This window comes from Nanorana parkeri, unplaced genomic scaffold (assembly GCF_000935625.1).
Source record: "Nanorana parkeri isolate BGI_ZX_2015 unplaced genomic scaffold, ASM93562v1 scaffold666, whole genome shotgun sequence".
Taxonomy (NCBI): domain Eukaryota; kingdom Metazoa; phylum Chordata; class Amphibia; order Anura; family Dicroglossidae; genus Nanorana; species Nanorana parkeri.
Genome location: NW_017306934.1, coordinates 360,097 through 377,706, shown reverse-complemented (window position 1 = coordinate 377,706; position 17,610 = coordinate 360,097). Strand labels below are relative to the sequence as shown.

The 17,610-nt window shown below is 47.4% G+C and overlaps 1 protein-coding gene across 1 annotated transcript in view; it reads left to right on the top strand.

Moving 5' to 3' along the window:
• Positions 1-17,610, top strand: part of SPEF2 (sperm flagellar 2) — a 127,684-nt gene that overhangs the window by 1,257 nt on the left and 108,817 nt on the right. The window contains exons 2-3 of the mRNA XM_018563455.1: positions 4,544-4,646; positions 6,434-6,686. Of these exons, the coding sequence (XP_018418957.1) occupies positions 4,544-4,646; positions 6,434-6,686 (356 nt within the window). The remainder of the gene's footprint in view (positions 1-4,543; positions 4,647-6,433; positions 6,687-17,610) is intronic.

Below are 17,610 nucleotides of genomic sequence, written 5' to 3'. Positions count from 1 at the left end.
TACTTGGACTTGTAGTTCCTTAGCTGATATATATGTGTGGGGGTGGGGGGTACAGTTCTAGTGGATGTTTATATAATATGGGGGGGGCGAAAAAAAAATGTTCTGCCCCGGGCGCCCATAACTCTGGTTACGCCACTGCACCACGTGGTTATCTTTAATTTCCTCTCCAATTGCACATAGGTGTTCTACGATTTCCAGCATGGCATTCACATGTTCACACATTTCCTGGCCTTTTTCTAGCCTCACCTTTATAGCTTGCGTAGCATATATAGTTTACTGTTTAAGTTTGAACGCTCATGCCGTTTTTGTAATGCGGTCCACATACCATTAACTGTATTTTCATTTCTGATGTGGATAAGCTGGTCACCTTCTACTAGCAGACTTATAATTGCTTTTGCTTGCCTGTTCTCTTGTCCCATTCCTCAGTGGGTCCATTAATTGGTCTGTCTGTACTCAGTACTTGCCACAAGTCGCCTTTGCTTAGCAGCATTTCAAGCTTGAACTTCCATAGCTGGTATTTGGTATTGTTGAGCTTTGTGATTGCAAACTTCATGCAGCACTTGTTGACTTGCAGTATTCTGTTCCGTGTTTGGGCCCATAACCTGTTGGTTATGTGTTTAGATGAAGCACTGAGATCTTGAAGAATGCTGTTTTTAAGTTTTACTTGCTTATAGGAACATTGCATACATGTATACAGGAAGATAGCATCAATCAGGAAACATAAATCATAGATAAACATGTATTAGCATAGAGACTGAAATTGCACTACAATGCCATCTAGTGTTCAAAAGACATAATTACAGTCAGCAACACAATCAGTATTCTGTTGCATTTCCAACCATATGAAGGTGGGAACCCCAATTTTGTTGTGCACGGGGTCCCTCTTTAAAACCCATACCAGACCCCTATCTTGGATAAGTTTGGTATGAATTTTGGAGGGGGCAACACATAGTTATTTTACATTTATGCTTTTTATATTTTAGACCAGGGTGCCTTGAGATTTTGCATACTTCTAAAAGGGCACATGACTAAAGAAAGGTTGAGAAACGTTGGTCTAATTGTATGATTCCATAGAAAGCAGATATAATGCTGCCTACGATAGCCCATCTAGGTCTAATTTCTCCAATACCATCATATTACACAATGAAAGGGAAATAACCTATAAAGGGGGGGGGTCATTATTTATTGACACATTGGCTTAGTGGTTAGGATGCCTTACAGCACTGGGTGCCCCCGGTTTAAATCCCCGTCAAGACAGTATCTACATGAAGTCTGCATGATCCCCTTGTGCTTGTTTGGGTTTCATCCTGGTACTCCGGTTTCCTCCCACACTCCAAAGACATGCTGAAAGGTTAATTGGCTCCTGTCTAAAGCAGCCCTGTATGTATGCATCTGGGATAGGAACCTTAGCTTATAAGCTTCCCCAGGGCAGGGACTGATGTGAATAAAGAGTATGTAAAGCGCTGCATAAATTGTTGGCGTGTCTCCACTTCTCTAGAGTCCAGTGGCGGCGTGCTTTACACCACTGCATCCGATGCTTTGCATTGCACATGGTGGACTTATTGCACGGGTGGCAACCTATCACGGTACCACGCTTGAACTCACTGAGCTCCAGAGAGCGACCCATTCTTTCACAAATGTTTGTAGAAGCGTCTGCATGCCGAGGTGTGTGATTTTATATACCTATGGCCATGGAGGTGATTGGAAGACCTGAAGACAATGATTTGGAGGGGTGTCCCAATACTTTTGGAAATATAGTGTGAGTACATGTATTCAATATATGCATATCTTTGCCTTGGACGGCCTTAGAAAGTCAAATTCTTGCATATTAATAGCAAGAGATGAATTTCTAGATTAAGGTTTTTTAGCACCGGTCACAATAGGTCATTCAGAAACCTGACTGCCACAATCACCTTTTCCCTTTTACACTTGAAAAATTCACATCCCGCCACAAAACAAACACACACATTTTGTTCAGGGAACGGCACTCCACTTTTGGCAGCCTCTGTACCTTTGCTTTAGTTACAGAGGTGTTTTACCTTAGTGGACCTTGTGTGCTTCTCTAATGGATCCCCAGAGAGTATCTGGAAGAGACTTTCCTGTACACAAGAGCAAGACTCAATTATTATAAGAGGCATTGCATAGGAACTCTGTTATTGTGGAATAGATAGAAGATTGATTGTTATTAAAGCTGTAACCTGAAGTATCTCCTGCACTCCTTAAGCTGGCCATACACCTTACAACCATCGCAAGACTTTTGTAAGGTAATTAAATATATGTACGATCTGCCCATCTTGGACAGGCAGATCGTACTTGCGATCATCGATGACTTCCGATGACTGCAATGCTAAGCGGGCAATGTGCGCTTGCGCACACCAGCCTGTGCGGCATTTGTCTTACGAGCAAACCACAAACCCGCCGAAAATCGTACGATTCTCGGCGGGTTTTTCAAACATGCTCGTAAGACAAAAGACGTGCAAACCGTACAGTAGAAACGGTCGCACGCCTTCCATACACCTGCCAATTATCGTACGATCGCGGGATTTCCCGTGATTATCGTACGATAATCGGCAGGTGTATGGGCACCTTCACAGCGATCGGGACCAAATATGCTTAGATTAGCAATGGTGCTTGCAGTGACGTACGCGGATGGCGCTGTCTGTATCCGCAGTTAGTAATGAGGAAGAATCGCGTTTCATGCATTACAGAGCCTGGCTCTGACGCATGTGACACGATTCTTCTAGAAATGAACACGAGGATTTATGCTTATCATTTGAGTGCTGGTGATCTTCATTACTACTAACTGCGATTAAAGCTGAACTCCAAGTAGATGTCATTTGATCCAGTTATGTGTTTATTTAATATGTATTGTTATATATAACTAGGATATGTACCAGTACTTGTCTTTATTTTGTTTTGTCTTTTTAAGTCTCTGGACAGCCAGGCTCAGACTCTGGAAGGGTGGCTCAACAGTGTGAGTCCGTCAGGCTCTACTGCATTGTGCGTTGCTGCCAGTCTACCACCTTCAGCATTGCGGTCATCGGCGGGGCGGGCTTGCGATAATCGCAAGTACGATCTGCCTGTCCTAGATGGGCAGATCATACAAGCTTTTAATTAGCTTACAACCATCGCAAGACAAATGTATTGCGATGGTTGTAAGGTGTATGGGCACCTTACCCTTGTCTCGTCAGAAGCCATTCGCTGAGACACAGAATACTGAGTGTGTCAAAGCTAAAAAAGTATTATTGTGATGACCGTTTGATGAAATTCAGTATGTTCTTCCCTGTGTCTGCAGCAAGTTGTCTTCTGAAGATGGTCTGGTTTCTGATGAACCTTCCTAGTCCTGAAGGTGATATTGGAACGCACTCAGCAATGATCTGATTCTCCTGCAGCTAACAAACAAGAGGGAGTTGCGAAGGAGAACAAACATTTGTGTCCCTGTAGACTTGCTCTCCGCATGCTTGCACTGTTTATGCTCTGCTCTCAATGCTAGGCGGAAATGGTGCTCTGTTTTTTTGGTTCTACAGTGACATAACCCTATACAGCAGCAACAGACCCATATGGGGCAGTCACAGTGGGAAAATACATGCAGGTTCAGGGCCAATTCACACTTAAAGTGACACTTAACTCAGGAATGAAACTTAAAAAATGCGTTCAAGTACCTTTAACTATTAACAAAATGTATCTTATTTGTGTATCAAATAGTGGTGACTACTTTACAACACACACAGGGACCATGGGGAACAGCCACCCTCCAGAAGGAAGGACAGTGTCAGCACCAATTCAGAGATGATTTAAGGATCACTCATCCTCATGGTTAGATCTGATGTGTGACAATGAAACTGTCACATGTCGGCTCTATAAATCGGGAAGTGGGCGAACACATATCGTCGCCCGCTCACTTCCTGATCATCTCCCTGCGGAGAGCTTTGACTGTCAGTCACCGCTCCACGCAGGGATTCTCCCTTCTGCGATCCTCCAGCGCTGACTGGAGGAACGGACGGGAAGGGGGCGGGCACAGCTGGCACTGCCTGTCAATCAGCCAGGTGGGTGGATCTCAACAGTATTGTCCGGATCCGTCCCGGCTGCGGCGCTCTCAGTGTATAGCGAGCTATAGCCCACTATATACTGAGCTGTGGGTCACAGGAGGACGTTAGTATATGTTCTCCCGTGACCCTAAAGAGAACTATGAGATAAAAAGGTTACCCCGCAGTTCTCTTTTAAGGTACTTGAATACATTTTTATTCTTTAACTCCTGAGTTTAGTGTCATTTCATCTTAAAAGTGTGAATGGGCTTACAAAATCCGGCATTTTTTTTTTTTTTTACCAAGTTTTTCTCTCGTTATTTAAACATGATTTTTTCACTACTATTTCAATTTTAATAATACCCTCTCCTTACAATTGAATTGTATTGGGAAGCATACAGTGAGTGTGAAGTCTAGATGTGGTGGGTTACCTAGAATAAGATAACTGGCTGGAACTTTTTGAGTTTAGCACAATACCTATTCTGTTGAATTGACCTTTAATTTATTTTTGTTTCTAGATCCTAAGGGTTTGGCCAAGGAGTTTGCCACAGGATATCTCATTGGGGAAGTGTTACACAAATATCAGTTACAAGAAGACTTTGACCAGTTTTCACAAAGCAGGTGTGTTCTGTATTCTGTGTGCAGGAAACTAAGAGTATCTTCTTATTACGGATGCACCGATACCGGTATTTCAGTATCGAGTACGAGTACCGATATTTTTTTTCCGGTACTCGTCGATACCGAATGTCCCATTAAGACTATGTGACGAGTAAGCATGGAGCCGGCTTTCTGGCCAATCAGGGTTTTTATTCTTCTAATTAGGGATGCACCGATACTTTTCAGATACCAGTGCCGATATTTGGCATTTTCATGAGAACTACCAGGTTTGCAGTGGTTGCAGCTGGGACCTGGCTCTGGCGCTCCACCACTGTCCTGAAATCATTAGTATTTATCGTATTAGAAAAACTGTCACATGACAATAAACAAAAAAGTATCAGTACTTGTACTTGCAAAACTGGTATCGGTGCATCCCTTTATTTATATTTATAAAAACAAAATCATACATTAAAACAGAGATGTACAAATCCCAAGAGCTCCGTGTGGTCCTTACAAATTACAGCTGCCTTCTAACTTTTGAATTTTTCTCTAGTCTAGTTTTGTACTTGTACCGAGTACGGTACTTGGTATCGGTGCATCCCTACTTCTAATTAATGGATTGGGGGGGACCAAGGACAATTCATTAATATTGTCTGTAGGCACCCTGCTGCTTTTCTTTTCCACATGACTGACTTGCAAAGCCTTATTCTGCACTGTGTCTCTGTGTAGAGGCAGCCATTTTGCTACAAGAGCAGTGCTTTGCTTCCTCATATCAGAGCTGCTCCCCCGATGACTGGTGATTGGATGACTGGTAAGACAATGTTAAAGAAGCCGCAGGAGAGATGGCAACAGCATAGATCCACAAAACGCAGGAATCCAAAGCAAGGAGATCCTTGCACTGCAGGTCCTCAGGTACGGTTTGCTCTCCAGTAAGGAGAACAGTGAGCAGCACAGTAATGACATCACCCAATCTACTGAGATAAGCAGTCAGAGGTAGCAGTGCCTTAGGTTTTCTAACACTGCTGATACACAGATACAAGGCTCAAGGCACAGGAGTGCCTAGGCACATGAAGTCCACTGCGATTTTTCAAGAGTGATTGAAGATTTTTTTAGGATACTGCTTAGGCACAACTAACATCTATGTTTCATAAAATAAAGCAATTCTTTAATTTTCGAGTTCTGGTCCAAAAAAGTCTGCAGCCAGTTATTATTTTCTAGCAAATATAATAAACATTGGTACAAGGCTTATATACAGAAGGGGTAGACCCCTAATTACTGTCTGTGTTTCCATTGGAGAGAATTCCCTCACTTAATCTCTTGATGACACTCTGCTATACCCTGATGCCTAGGACGGGAGGGAAAATCTCCCCAGTGGGTGCACTGACAGCAGTTAAAACCTGACCAAGGTTGCAATCCTTTCCTACTCTACCAGAAGCTAAATAACATTTGTTGCTGCAGTTGGGTTCCATGGGGGCATAGGAATTGGCAGGCATTTTAAGGCACCTGCAATTTAGCAGTATTTTTACCCTTGGCCTTTTTTAGGACATGCCAGATTTTCAATGTGTTCATGTCCTTTTTTCATAGATCATGTTATAGAAAACCTGCAGCAAATAAAACTGGAGCAGTTGGTGATAACATGGGTATGGGTAACGTCTTAACTTTTGCTCCAGTTTTCTGAGCTGTAAATTTTTGTAGATCAGTTCCATGTGCATCACTTCTTCTTAGCACTATCCTGTTCTTAAATTCATTGTTTAAAGTATCTACAAAGGTACACGGGTATTAATCTGCATTTTTCACCTTGTTCACTACAGAGCAGCAAATAGCAAGCTGAACAACTTTACCCGAGTGGAGCCCACCTTGAAACTATTAGGCATTCCATTTGACCAGAATGTGGCCCAGAATATCATGTCAGAGCAACATGGAGCTGCTACTAGACTTCTCTACCAGTTATACATCGCTCTGCAGAAGAAGAAGAAAGCTGGCCTCACGGGAGTTGCTCTGGAGACCCTGAGAGCAGCCGCCCCAGCAAAACTGCAGAGAATTGGTTCTGAAATATATAGAGAGGTAAGTTAGTAATGATTATCATTAATTATTATGTAAAGAGCACTTAGGGCCCAGTTACACCATTAAGAGTGCGTTCCAGAGCGTTCGGCCTCTGGAACGCAACCCAGGCCGGCTCACTTTGTTTTGGGGCAGGAGGGGGCGTGTCGGTGCATTGAAGTCAATGGCACCGCAGCCACGCGCCCCCAGACTGCAGTGTGATCGCCGGCACCCAAACGCGTGGCACATTAGCGGCTGTGTTCCAATCCAATTGCGATCTGCAAAAAGTATTGCATGCATGCAAAAGTAGCTCAATTTCTGCCATACATTAAAATCATTTTTTATACATACTATAACATACAGACAGTCTGTCACTGACCAGGCAGTTATGAGATAAAGTGTAAGTCTGTGCGAAGACATCCTGAGGGTCCGAGTGGACCAAAGAAAGCCAGGAGGCTGAGTATTTTTCTGTTTGTACTGATTTATTGCTGGAAACCCTTGTAAGGAACACTTGATGTACATCTGTTTGCTAAAGCATAAAAATGGGCACAAAGCATGTAAACCACAGGTTGGGAAGTGTCCTTGCAGTTCTTTCTTTGAAGTGAGACTTCACAATACAAATATACTTGAAAGGGTCGGGGGAAGCCAAAATTAGCCAGTCAGGCACTATGCCACTCCATTGTGCTATTCTAATGCTGGGTACTTTCGCAGAGCACAGAGTGATGACTTCAGCAGTATTCTGCTGTTTCTTCATTGTCCAGTCAGTCAGCTAAATGCTTAAAAGAGAACTATGGGGTAAGTGTTTTTCCCCATAGTTCTCTTAAGGGTCACGGGAGGACATATACTAGCGTCCTCTCGTGACCCAAAACTCAGTATATCGCGACAATGCTGTCGGGATCCATCCAGCTGCGTGAGTGACAACAGGCTCTGCTCAGTTCCCTCCAGTCAGCGCTGGAGGATCGGAGCGGGGGGGAGCGGGGGGGAGCGGGGATCCTTGCGGGGATCGGTGTCTGACAGTCGCTGCTCTCTCCAGGGAGATGATCGAGAAGTGAGCGAGCGACGGTATGCGTTAGTTTACTTCCGATTCTATTGAGCCGGCGTGTGACAGTTTCATGTCACACGTCGGCTCGAACTATGAGGATGAGTGATTTTCACTCAGCTCATAGTTCTCCTTTAACTGCCCTGGAAAATAGTAAGGTCAGAACTCTGACAAACCCACAAGCATTCGCCAGTGCAATTTAGGTGCCCAACTGTTGTCCACTGAGGCAACAACAATACAGTTTGAGATGCTGGCCTGCTAGAGCTCCACCTTGATGCTTAGGTTTTAAATCTTGTCTATAGTGTGCCTGTGTTTGCAGACACCAAAGACTGTTTACTGAAATCTTTAATTTCACTTTAATGCACACCTATTGTAACATTAAAGGAAACTTGTCTTTAAGGAAGTATGTAGACTGCCATTGCTCACCTTTCTGTATTTATGCTAGTAGCCTAGCTGCATGCCGATGCTTGGGCTTCAATATTTCCTGAATTGGTGTCCTGGAACAAGTACAGAGATAAGGAATTCTGACTCTATAAAGCCAGACAAATGGTCTTTTTAGAAGACCAGCAAAGGCAGCCCTCATTTCTCTATTGTCCATTGAACTGACGCAGCTCTGAACAATTCTGAGAAGCAGGGTTATGCTGCTGGCTCCAGGAGAACAAAGGTGTTTTAACAGCTTTGTCAGTGCTGGGAAATCCTGGATATGGATCTTGCCACAACAAGAAGGTGGACAGATTTATATCCAGAGCAAGGGATCTAATGGCGGATGCAGCAGATGCCTTGGTAGCTCTGTGGGATCAGTACAACTTGATGTACTGTATGCCTTTCTGTATGCCGTTCTTTGCAGAATAGAACATGAGGACTTACAGTCATTTTCAACACTCCAAATGAAAGCAGGATGTGGTATGCTGACCTGGTTCGTTTGCCTCTTGGCCAAATCTCTTCTTACACGGGGCAACCTTCCACCCTGCTTGTTTTTTTTTTGTAAAGATCATTTTTAGTGCAATCTGAGTTTTATTAGCTTTATAAACTTCAATAGAAATCAGAGAAAATGAGTCAAAGAAAACAGTCGTACATGTTGGTAATAACCGTCGGGAAGTAACAATATGGAAAAAACGGGGGTAGGGAACAGGAAATCCGCAGCAGAGTACAACATGGAAGGAACATCACAGCCAATTGCATACCCTGGCACAAAAACTGAGCATATGTCACATATTAATAATCGGGTGATGTATATGCTGGCTACCTAGGTGGCGTTGAAGATTCATATCAGGCCTACTAACCAGCTACTAATTGCAGACCCCACCTCATAAGTGCTCTAGGGGTAGGGACGAGGGACCATCAGCTTAGGTTGTCACCAGAGCGAGTCACCTCGAGTTAGGTGGCTAGCGTTGGGCAGGGCACAGGAGGTGGGTTTACACAGAAATCAGAAGTCAGCCTGGGGAAGATCCACTTCAAGTGGAGAGATCCAGAGTAGAGAAAAAGCAGGGGATTTCAGGGGAATAGACGAGCCAGGAAAGAGATAAGAAAGGAGAAAAGGGGGTAGTAAAGGCGTAGAAGGATAGTACCAAGGAAGACCCTACCCCTGTCATGAGACCCTCCCATCGCAGTAGGCCAGTAGATCAAGAGGAGATTGCCTCTACGAAGGCAGTCGATCCCCTAAAGGTGTACCAGAGAGACCAGGTGTGCACATAGGCTTCGCCAGCTTTATGCTCCTCAGACAGAAGACTCTCCAGGTCTGCTATGTGGTCCATCTCCACCGCCCACTCAGCCAGGGTGGGTACCACCGGCGTGCGCCAATGACATGGGATGACCATCCGGGCAGCTATAAGAAAGTGTCGCAGGAGGCCCCTTTTCGCGGATTTCATAGACCCAGGGAGCATCGAAAGCAGCAGGATCTTAGGGTCGTTAGCAATTCTAATTCCTGTCACTCTGAGATAGATCCCCAACACCCCTTGCCAGAACTCCTGAAGCAGGGGACAGCTCCACCAGATGTGAGTCATGTGACCCAGAGACAAATTACAGCGCCAACAAGAGTCGGGGGTGGCAGGGTATATGCGGTGGAGAACTGCTGGGCTGCTATACTACCTAGTCGAGATTTTCAAGTTCTTCTCGTGGGCTTTACTGGCGATAGAGAGAGAGTATGTGAGCGTGAATGAACGTTCCCATTCAACCTCCCCAGCTCCCTCTCCCACACCAAGGTGTAGGCTGGCAGACCAGGGGAAGTCATGGTGGAGAGGATGGAGTAGATGAGGGAGACTATGTGTGTCGGGGTGATGAGACCAGGAGTAGGGAGTCAAAGGCGGTGGGGGTCCGTCAGGAAGCAATCTGGCGTGGGGAAGGAGATGATGAGGGATCGGAACTGCCGCTCCGCTAACCAGGTGCCACGAACGCACCTACAGAAGTAGCCGAGTCCGGAGGCTGAGCTCTCAATGCCGAGGCCAGGCGCCGGTGTGCGACTCTATTCCATCGACCCTGGGAAGGTCCAGATAGCGCTGGAGGGAAAGCCGGGTTATCAAAGAGAGGAGTCATTGGGCCCAAGTAGGATGAAACACCTAGGAGAGTGACATACCAATCCCATATCTTCAGAGTGTGAGAGGTCAAGTGAGGGAGAGCAGTGAGTAGGGGCCTGGAGCCAGGCTGTATCCAGGGTAGAGCCAATAAATCGGCCGACGTAAGAGAGATCCCTCCAAATGGTCTGTCCCCGGCTCGGTAGAACCAGTCTACTATGCGGACCAACACCGCCGAAGCCTAGTAGAGGAAGATAACCGCGGCGCTAGCACCCCCTCTGCATTTCGGCAGGGCCAGTGTTTTATAGCCGAGCCGAGCCGAGGGCGAGAGGATCCCGAAATAAAGCTTGTGATGGTCTGTTGAATTTGTCTCAGGTACACTGTAGGGAGGGCAATGGGTAGCGTCCCATCTGGAAAAGATACAAGAACTTAGGGACAATGACCATTTTGAGCACATTAATTAGTCCCAGCCAGGATTGGAACTTACGTTCGTACGAAGCCAGGTCTCTAGTCACTCCCGCCAGCAGGGGGCGGAAGTTCAGGGTGTAGAGGTCAGCCAGGTTCTTGGGCAGGTGGATTCCCAAGTATTTCAAGGAGGTGGGGCACATTAAGAAACATTGAGGATCTCTGATTTAGAAATGTTGACTCGAAAATGGCTCAGAGCTCCAAACTTCCTGAATTCCTGCAGAATAGTGGGCATAGCGACATGGGGCTGGGTAACATAGAGTAGCAGGTCGTCAGCGAACAAAGCAAGCTTAGATCTATGAGTATGCCCTGGGACACAGAGTTCTGACGGAGAGCAACTGCCAAGTGTTCCATAGTGAGTACATAAAGGAGGGGGGACAACGGGCATCCCTGACGGGTGCCATTAGCGATGTGAAAACTAGGGGAGAGTGAGCCATTGATACGAACCCGGGCCGATGGGTGGGAATAAAGGGCCATAATGCTGCTGAACATGCGGGATAGCAGACCCAGCTGTGATAAAGTGTGTCTGAGGAAAGTCCAGTCCAGACGTTCAAACGCTTTATCAGCGTCAACGGACAAAAGACATAAAGGAGTGTGGGAAATTTGAGCATAGTGCATCAGTAACAAGGTCCTGATAGTGTTGTTCCGAGCCTCGCGGCCCTGAACAAACCCCACTTGGTCTGGATGGATTACCCCCGGAAGGAGAGGTTTCAGCCGGTTAGCGAGCAATTTGGCAAACAGTTTCACATCGGTATTAATCAAAGAGATAGGCCTATAATTTGTGCATAAAGAATGATCCTTGTCTGGTTTAGGAATTAAGGAAGCTTTCAAGGCCTGCCTCGGGAATGGTGCTCCCTGAGAGACTGATTGAAAGACCCGAAGCATGAAGGGGATAAGCGAGTCCTTGAACTGTTTGTAGAATTTTACTGTGAAGTCGTCAGGGCCAGAGCATTTGCCCACCGGTGCGGACTTGAGGGCCACAAGTAATTCTTCCAAGGTGAAAGGCGACTCTAGAGCCTCAGCATCGGGGTCTGTCAACATTGGAAGGGCTGTGTCATGGATGTAAGTCGATACCCGTAGGTCATGGCTGGGGGACGGACTGTCTGGTTCTGTAAGATTATAAAGTGAGGTGTAGAACTCCGCAAATACACCACGGATCTACGAGGGAGAGTTTCCGAAGAACCCCTGACTGTGAGTGAATATGAGGGATATAAGTATGTGTCGCCCTCGGATGCAACGTCCTAGCTATTGCTTTCCCACATTTATTGCGAGTCTCGTACGCCCTGGTTGCCAGTTTAACCTGATAGGATCGCGTCGACAAGTCCAGAAGGCCCAGCAACTTGTGTGCAGCAGGAGCTCCGGCGAAGGCGAGCTCTTATGCTGAGTCTCCAGGTCTACAAGGAGTTGAATGGCTTCCCAAATCTGCTTAGCCCGCTCCCTCTTCAGTCTGGAGCCCTGCTGGATCAGTATGCCCCTCAGAACTGCTTTCAGTGCTTGCCACTGAAGTGAGAGAGGGGTGGGGTCAGAGGCGTGCACCTCAAGAAATTGGGTAATTCCCTCTTGCAGTGCAGAGGCACAGCTTGGGTCGGAGAGCAAGGATGATTTTAGCCTCCAAGGCCACTCCCGGGCGGAAGCCTGATGGGCCTGTAGGGACAGTGTGACTGCGGCATGGTCAGACCATATAATGGGGCCAATGTCACAGGAGGGACACCAATCCAGCATGGGGTGGGAGGTGAAGAAGTAGTCTATTCTACTGCGGTGCGGTGGGGTGCGGGGAAGTGGGTATAGTTCCGCACTTGGGGGTGAAGAACTCTCCAGATATCAACCAGGCGGAGGCATGAGAGCTGTTTCTTAACGCCACGTAGCCTCGCAAAGGAGAGGGCTGAGTGACCCGTAGATGAGTCCATATCAGTCTCCAAGGCAAGGTTGAAATCCCCACCCAATAAAACCATGCCCTCTGCAAAGCCCTCCAGCTCCTGAAGGAAGCAGCCTGGCCAGAGTTAGGGAGATAGAAGTTCGTGATGGTGTAGGTTCGACCCCAGAGTGACAGTTTAAGCAACTGAAACCGACCAAACTCATCCACCTTATGGTCCAGAACCACTGCTGGCAGGGATTTGTGAATTGGGATGGAGACCCCCCACGACTTTTTGAATTGCGTTGGTGCTATGGTACCAGGAGGTGAAATATCTGTTGGCATAGGAGAGAACGTGGTAAGTCTGGAAATGCGTTTCCTGGAATAGGACAATGTGTACTCGTGCCTGGTGCATATGGTACAGACTCTGCCCCCGTTTGGACGGGACATTAAGGCCCCTGGCATTGTAGGTCCAGAGACGGAGCTCCACAGGGGCAACTACAGGTGGGGGCATGGCAGGGGTTGGAGAGGAGAAAGGAGTGAGAACGACTAGAAGGCCCAGGAACAGTAGAAAGGACAGTGGTCCCGGAGATTAGACCAGAGAGGGCAGGGGAGTGGCCTGCGCCCCCCCAGCAGGGGAGAGCACGAGCAAGAGGAAAGCGGATCCGACCCAGCCCCCTCCGGGGGCCGGCGAGCTCCATAAGCTGCCCCACCCACGACAACCACCGCCACACAGCCGCGAAGAACAATAACATCAGAAACCGCAAGACAGTGAGTATATTATGTCCACAGAGTATTGAGAGGAAAAAAAAAAGGAGGAAAAACAGCGCCAAATGCATTGCATAACCAGGAACACATAAAGAGGTCTCACCGATCTGCGCATCACTAAGGTCAGGCGAGAGAGGTCAGGTAGAAGCTGTATGGAAGCGCCATCAAAGTCAGTAGGACCTGTTCTCCAGGCAGAGCAAAGGATTTTTTCCTTAATGGCATAGAAGTGCACCCGGCATAGTACATCTCTGACACGATTCGTTGTCCTTTGGGTGGCTCCGGATACCTCGTGGACTCTGTCTAGCTCTATGGAGTCAGTGGGGGTTTTCCCCAGGGTCATGTTAAGGATGGCAGTGACCGTGGCCTGCAGGTTAGGACCCTGTGTCGCCTGTGAGATTCCCCGCAGGCATATGTTGTTGCGGCGACTGCGGTTTTCCCCGCCTTCCACCCTGAGTTGTAGTTGCTGGAGATGGGCACGTTGGGACCCCTGGGCCGCCTCCAGCACCTCTATGCGGGTATCATGTAAAGTCACTGAGGTCGATAGGGCAGATATGCTAGTGTTACCTCACCCTCAAAGCGCCTTCCAGGCGCATTGCCCATGTGTCAAAATCAGCCCAGAAGGCTGTAAGCAGGTCACGTACCTCCCCTGCAGCCGAAAGGTCCGGTGTAGTGTGGTCCTCTGGTGTCAGTGGATCCAGGGCCTTAGGAGATGCAGGCAGAAGTACTGCAGGTTCAGGGGAGGGTGGCGGATCCAGCGCTCTCAGTCACGCGGGCCGGGCCATGGATCGGGGGCCCTGCGCAGGCGAGGGCGCGCAACGGCAAAAATAGGTTGAGATGTCCCTGGACCAGGAGGTGGAGGGGGCTGTAGGTGAGGTCTGGGTGCCGGACATAGAGTGGGGGGAGAGAATAGTGCTGGGTAATCAGGCTGTATGGGGCCCTGGTTCAGCAGAGCTCTCAGCAGCACGTCTTCATCCCTCCATGGTCGTCCAAACGCCGTAAAGATAATTTTTATTGAGTTTTGGATGCAAGAGAAAAGCAGTTCAATAAAACAACTATCAACAAAAATCTAAATAAAACATCTAACACTATATAAGTGTATGCCTCTTATGCAACATTATGACAGGGGAGTGGAAGGTACAAAATGCAACCATCTACAACCTTGGTTCTCAACTGGTGGGTTGTGACCCAAAAGTGGGTCGCAAACCCGTGTTTAGTGGGTCACCGCATACCTTTCACTTTTCTACGTGAGAGGCTCCTCAGCCTCCCCTAGTGCAGCCCTGTCAGTTCTCACACCGATCAGCCATTCAAATTATGCCCGAGTGTCAGCTTGAGGTTGGATGGGGCTATGGCTATGAGGGAGCTCCAGCCATAAGTGCATTGCTTACAGCTCCCTTACGTACCCTGTAGAGGTGCCTGGACTGGAGTGACGTCACATTCTGGCTCCCGGCACCTCTTCAGGGAGTGCAAGGGAGCTGTACAAGCAATGCACATATGGATGGATCTCCGTCACAGCACAGCACCCCACACTGGACCCCAGGCTGAGGATCCACTCCAGTTCTTGTAAGGTAGGGAGACTGGGTGGACCTACCCTGTGTTTTGGTGTGGGAGGTGTGTTGTGTTGCCATTCATTTGAATGGCACTCCAAACCACCCACAGTTTGATTGCCCGCACCGGAATGCACGGTACCGCAATGCTGTGCATTCCATTGCAGTGCGACTTGGGCCACGACTTAATTAGCAAGGACAAATGTGGGTCCTGATGTTACACAGGTTGAGAACCACTGATCTACAAGTACACCCAGTACATCATCAGAGGAGAGGAAGAGAAGGAAGCATAAAGAAGGAGAAAGCCTTACATTATAAGCAAGTTCTTAAAGTGGAAGTGGAGGAGAGCCAGGAGTCCCACACGCGATCAAAGAATTGGGGTTTGCCTCATTTTTCATAATTGATTTCATAGACCGGTGGGATGTCATCAAAAAGCCGTTTCCAATCCGTCCATTGTAGCAGGCAAGGGTGATTTCCGTAGCAGGAATATACATTTTTTAGCATAAAAAAATAAAATCCTAAAGAGGTGTTTATTATAAAAAACTAGGGGCAAATCCTCCATCAGCTTAAGTAGGCGCACAGAAGGGTGACAAATATTGGGGAAGCCCAAAGCAGATTCTATTGGTTGCTGGCTTTAATGGCCTGGCTGTTGAAACCCAGGTGTTAAAGGAGAATTATGAGGTGAGTGCTTTTCACTCAGCCTCATAATCTGAGCCGACCTGTGACAATGAGACTGTCACAGGTTGGCTCAGTAGATCAGGAAGGGAGCCAACACATACCGGCGCTCGCTCACTTCTCGATCTATCCCTGCAGAGAGCCGTGACAGGGGTGTGACTGGATTCTCCCCTTCCCCTGTCCGATCCTCCAGCGCTGACTGGCGGAACGGACGGGGGAGGGGGCAGCTGGCTCAGCCTCTAGATAGGCAGAGCCCGCTGTCACTCACGCAGCTGGGCGGATCCAGACATAATTGTCGGGATCCATTTCAGCTGCGGCGTCTCAGTATACCGCGAGCTGAGCTTTGGGTATCGGGAGGACGCTGGTTTGTGCCCTCCCGTTACCCTTCGGAGGACTATGCGGAAAAGCCCTAACGCCATAGTTCTCCTTTAAAAGACAGATGAATTTCTGATTCTGTTATTCCAACTATGCTTTAAAGGCTGGTAGTTCTGCTCGTAAAATTTTTCAGCATACATTGAAGGTCTATTTTCATTGGTGTGAATCCTTGGGGTTTTCCCCTCTGGCTTTTTCTACAAAATTTGTCTTTCCTTTAACTGGGAGTTGATCAAGGTTTAGCTCTCAGTACCATTAGGGGGCAGATATCTGCCTTACCTCTCCGTTTTCAATGTCCTCTTGCTGCTCATTCCTTGCTTTGTACTTTATTTCAGGAGGTTGAGCGCGTGGTTCCTCCTTTTAAGTCTCCTCTTCCTCAATTGGACTTGCATTTTTTTTGTCTGTTTTGCAAAAACCTCCTTTTGAACATATTCAGGATATTTCTTTATTGTTGTTGTAGTTTGAAAATGTTGCCTATCTTGTGGCCATTACCTCAGCTAGAAGTGTTTCTGAGTTGTCTGCCTTGTCTTGTAGAAAACCCTATTTGGTTCTTCATAAGGACAAGGTGGTTTTGAGATCACAGGTTTCCTTTTTACCCAAGGTGGTTTCAGTCTTTCATATCAATGAAGACACTGTTTTACCTTTACTTTGTCCTGCTCCTGTTCATACTAAGGAAATTTCTTTTTACTGTTTTGGATGTCAGCCATGGCTTCCTTTAGACATTCAGATTTTTTATTTGTTTTTCTGAAAGGTCCTAGAAAAAGTTGTTCAGCTTTTAGATCCACTATTTCTAAATGGATTCGTCAAGTTATCATTTCAAGCTTATACGTTGCGGCATAAGGTTCCTCCTTTTCTTGTTTCTGCTCATTCTACTGGGTCAATTAGTGCTGCTTGGGCATTTCAAAGCTTCTGTTACCCAGATTTGCACCAGCAATCTGGTCTTCTGTTCAAACTTTTGCAAAGTTTTATAAAGTTGATGTTTCTGCCTATCACGTACCTGACTGGAGACTCAGCTGAGAAGGGGGCTGCCCGTGCACCTCTCCTCCCAACCTTCTGGAAGTAGTGACAGGGGATGTAAGGACAGAGTGGAGCACAGGTGCCGATGCTGTGCTCCACTCTGGATGCTGGCCGGTTCTTGAGGAGGCGCTTGAGTGCGTTGGACCAGCTGGTGAATCGGCAGGACTGGGATGACACCGGGGCCTCTTGAAACCAGAGCAGGCAACAGGATACTGATAGAGCAAGTGGCTGACCAGGAGGGAAGTCAGGTTCAAGCTGAGGTCATACACAGGAAGCCGATTCTTGAGGTGCCGAATCATAGATCAGGAGCAGGGTCAGGAAACGTAAGCCAGGGTTTATATACGATATATTGTATATGTTTATGTACGATAGTGTGCACGCTATGGAGCGTGCACCTGTACGCTAACGAGCGCACTTCCACACGCTCACGTATGTGCGCTATTGCGCATAAACGTTCCTGTACGTGCGCTTTCACGTGCTAAAGCGCGTTTTCCAGGAACTTTAACCCCTTCGTGACTGACGACGTACAGTGTACGTCGCCAGCATCGGGGCTGTTTAAACAGACTCCCGGTGACTTTTGCCGCCGGGAGTCTGTTTAAACTTGTAGAGCCGACTGTCGGCTTTACAACAGAAGCGATCCTGGCGACTTACCTGTCGCCAGATCGCTTCTGCGTCCCGAAGAAGGGGCTGCCCCCCCCCGCCGGAC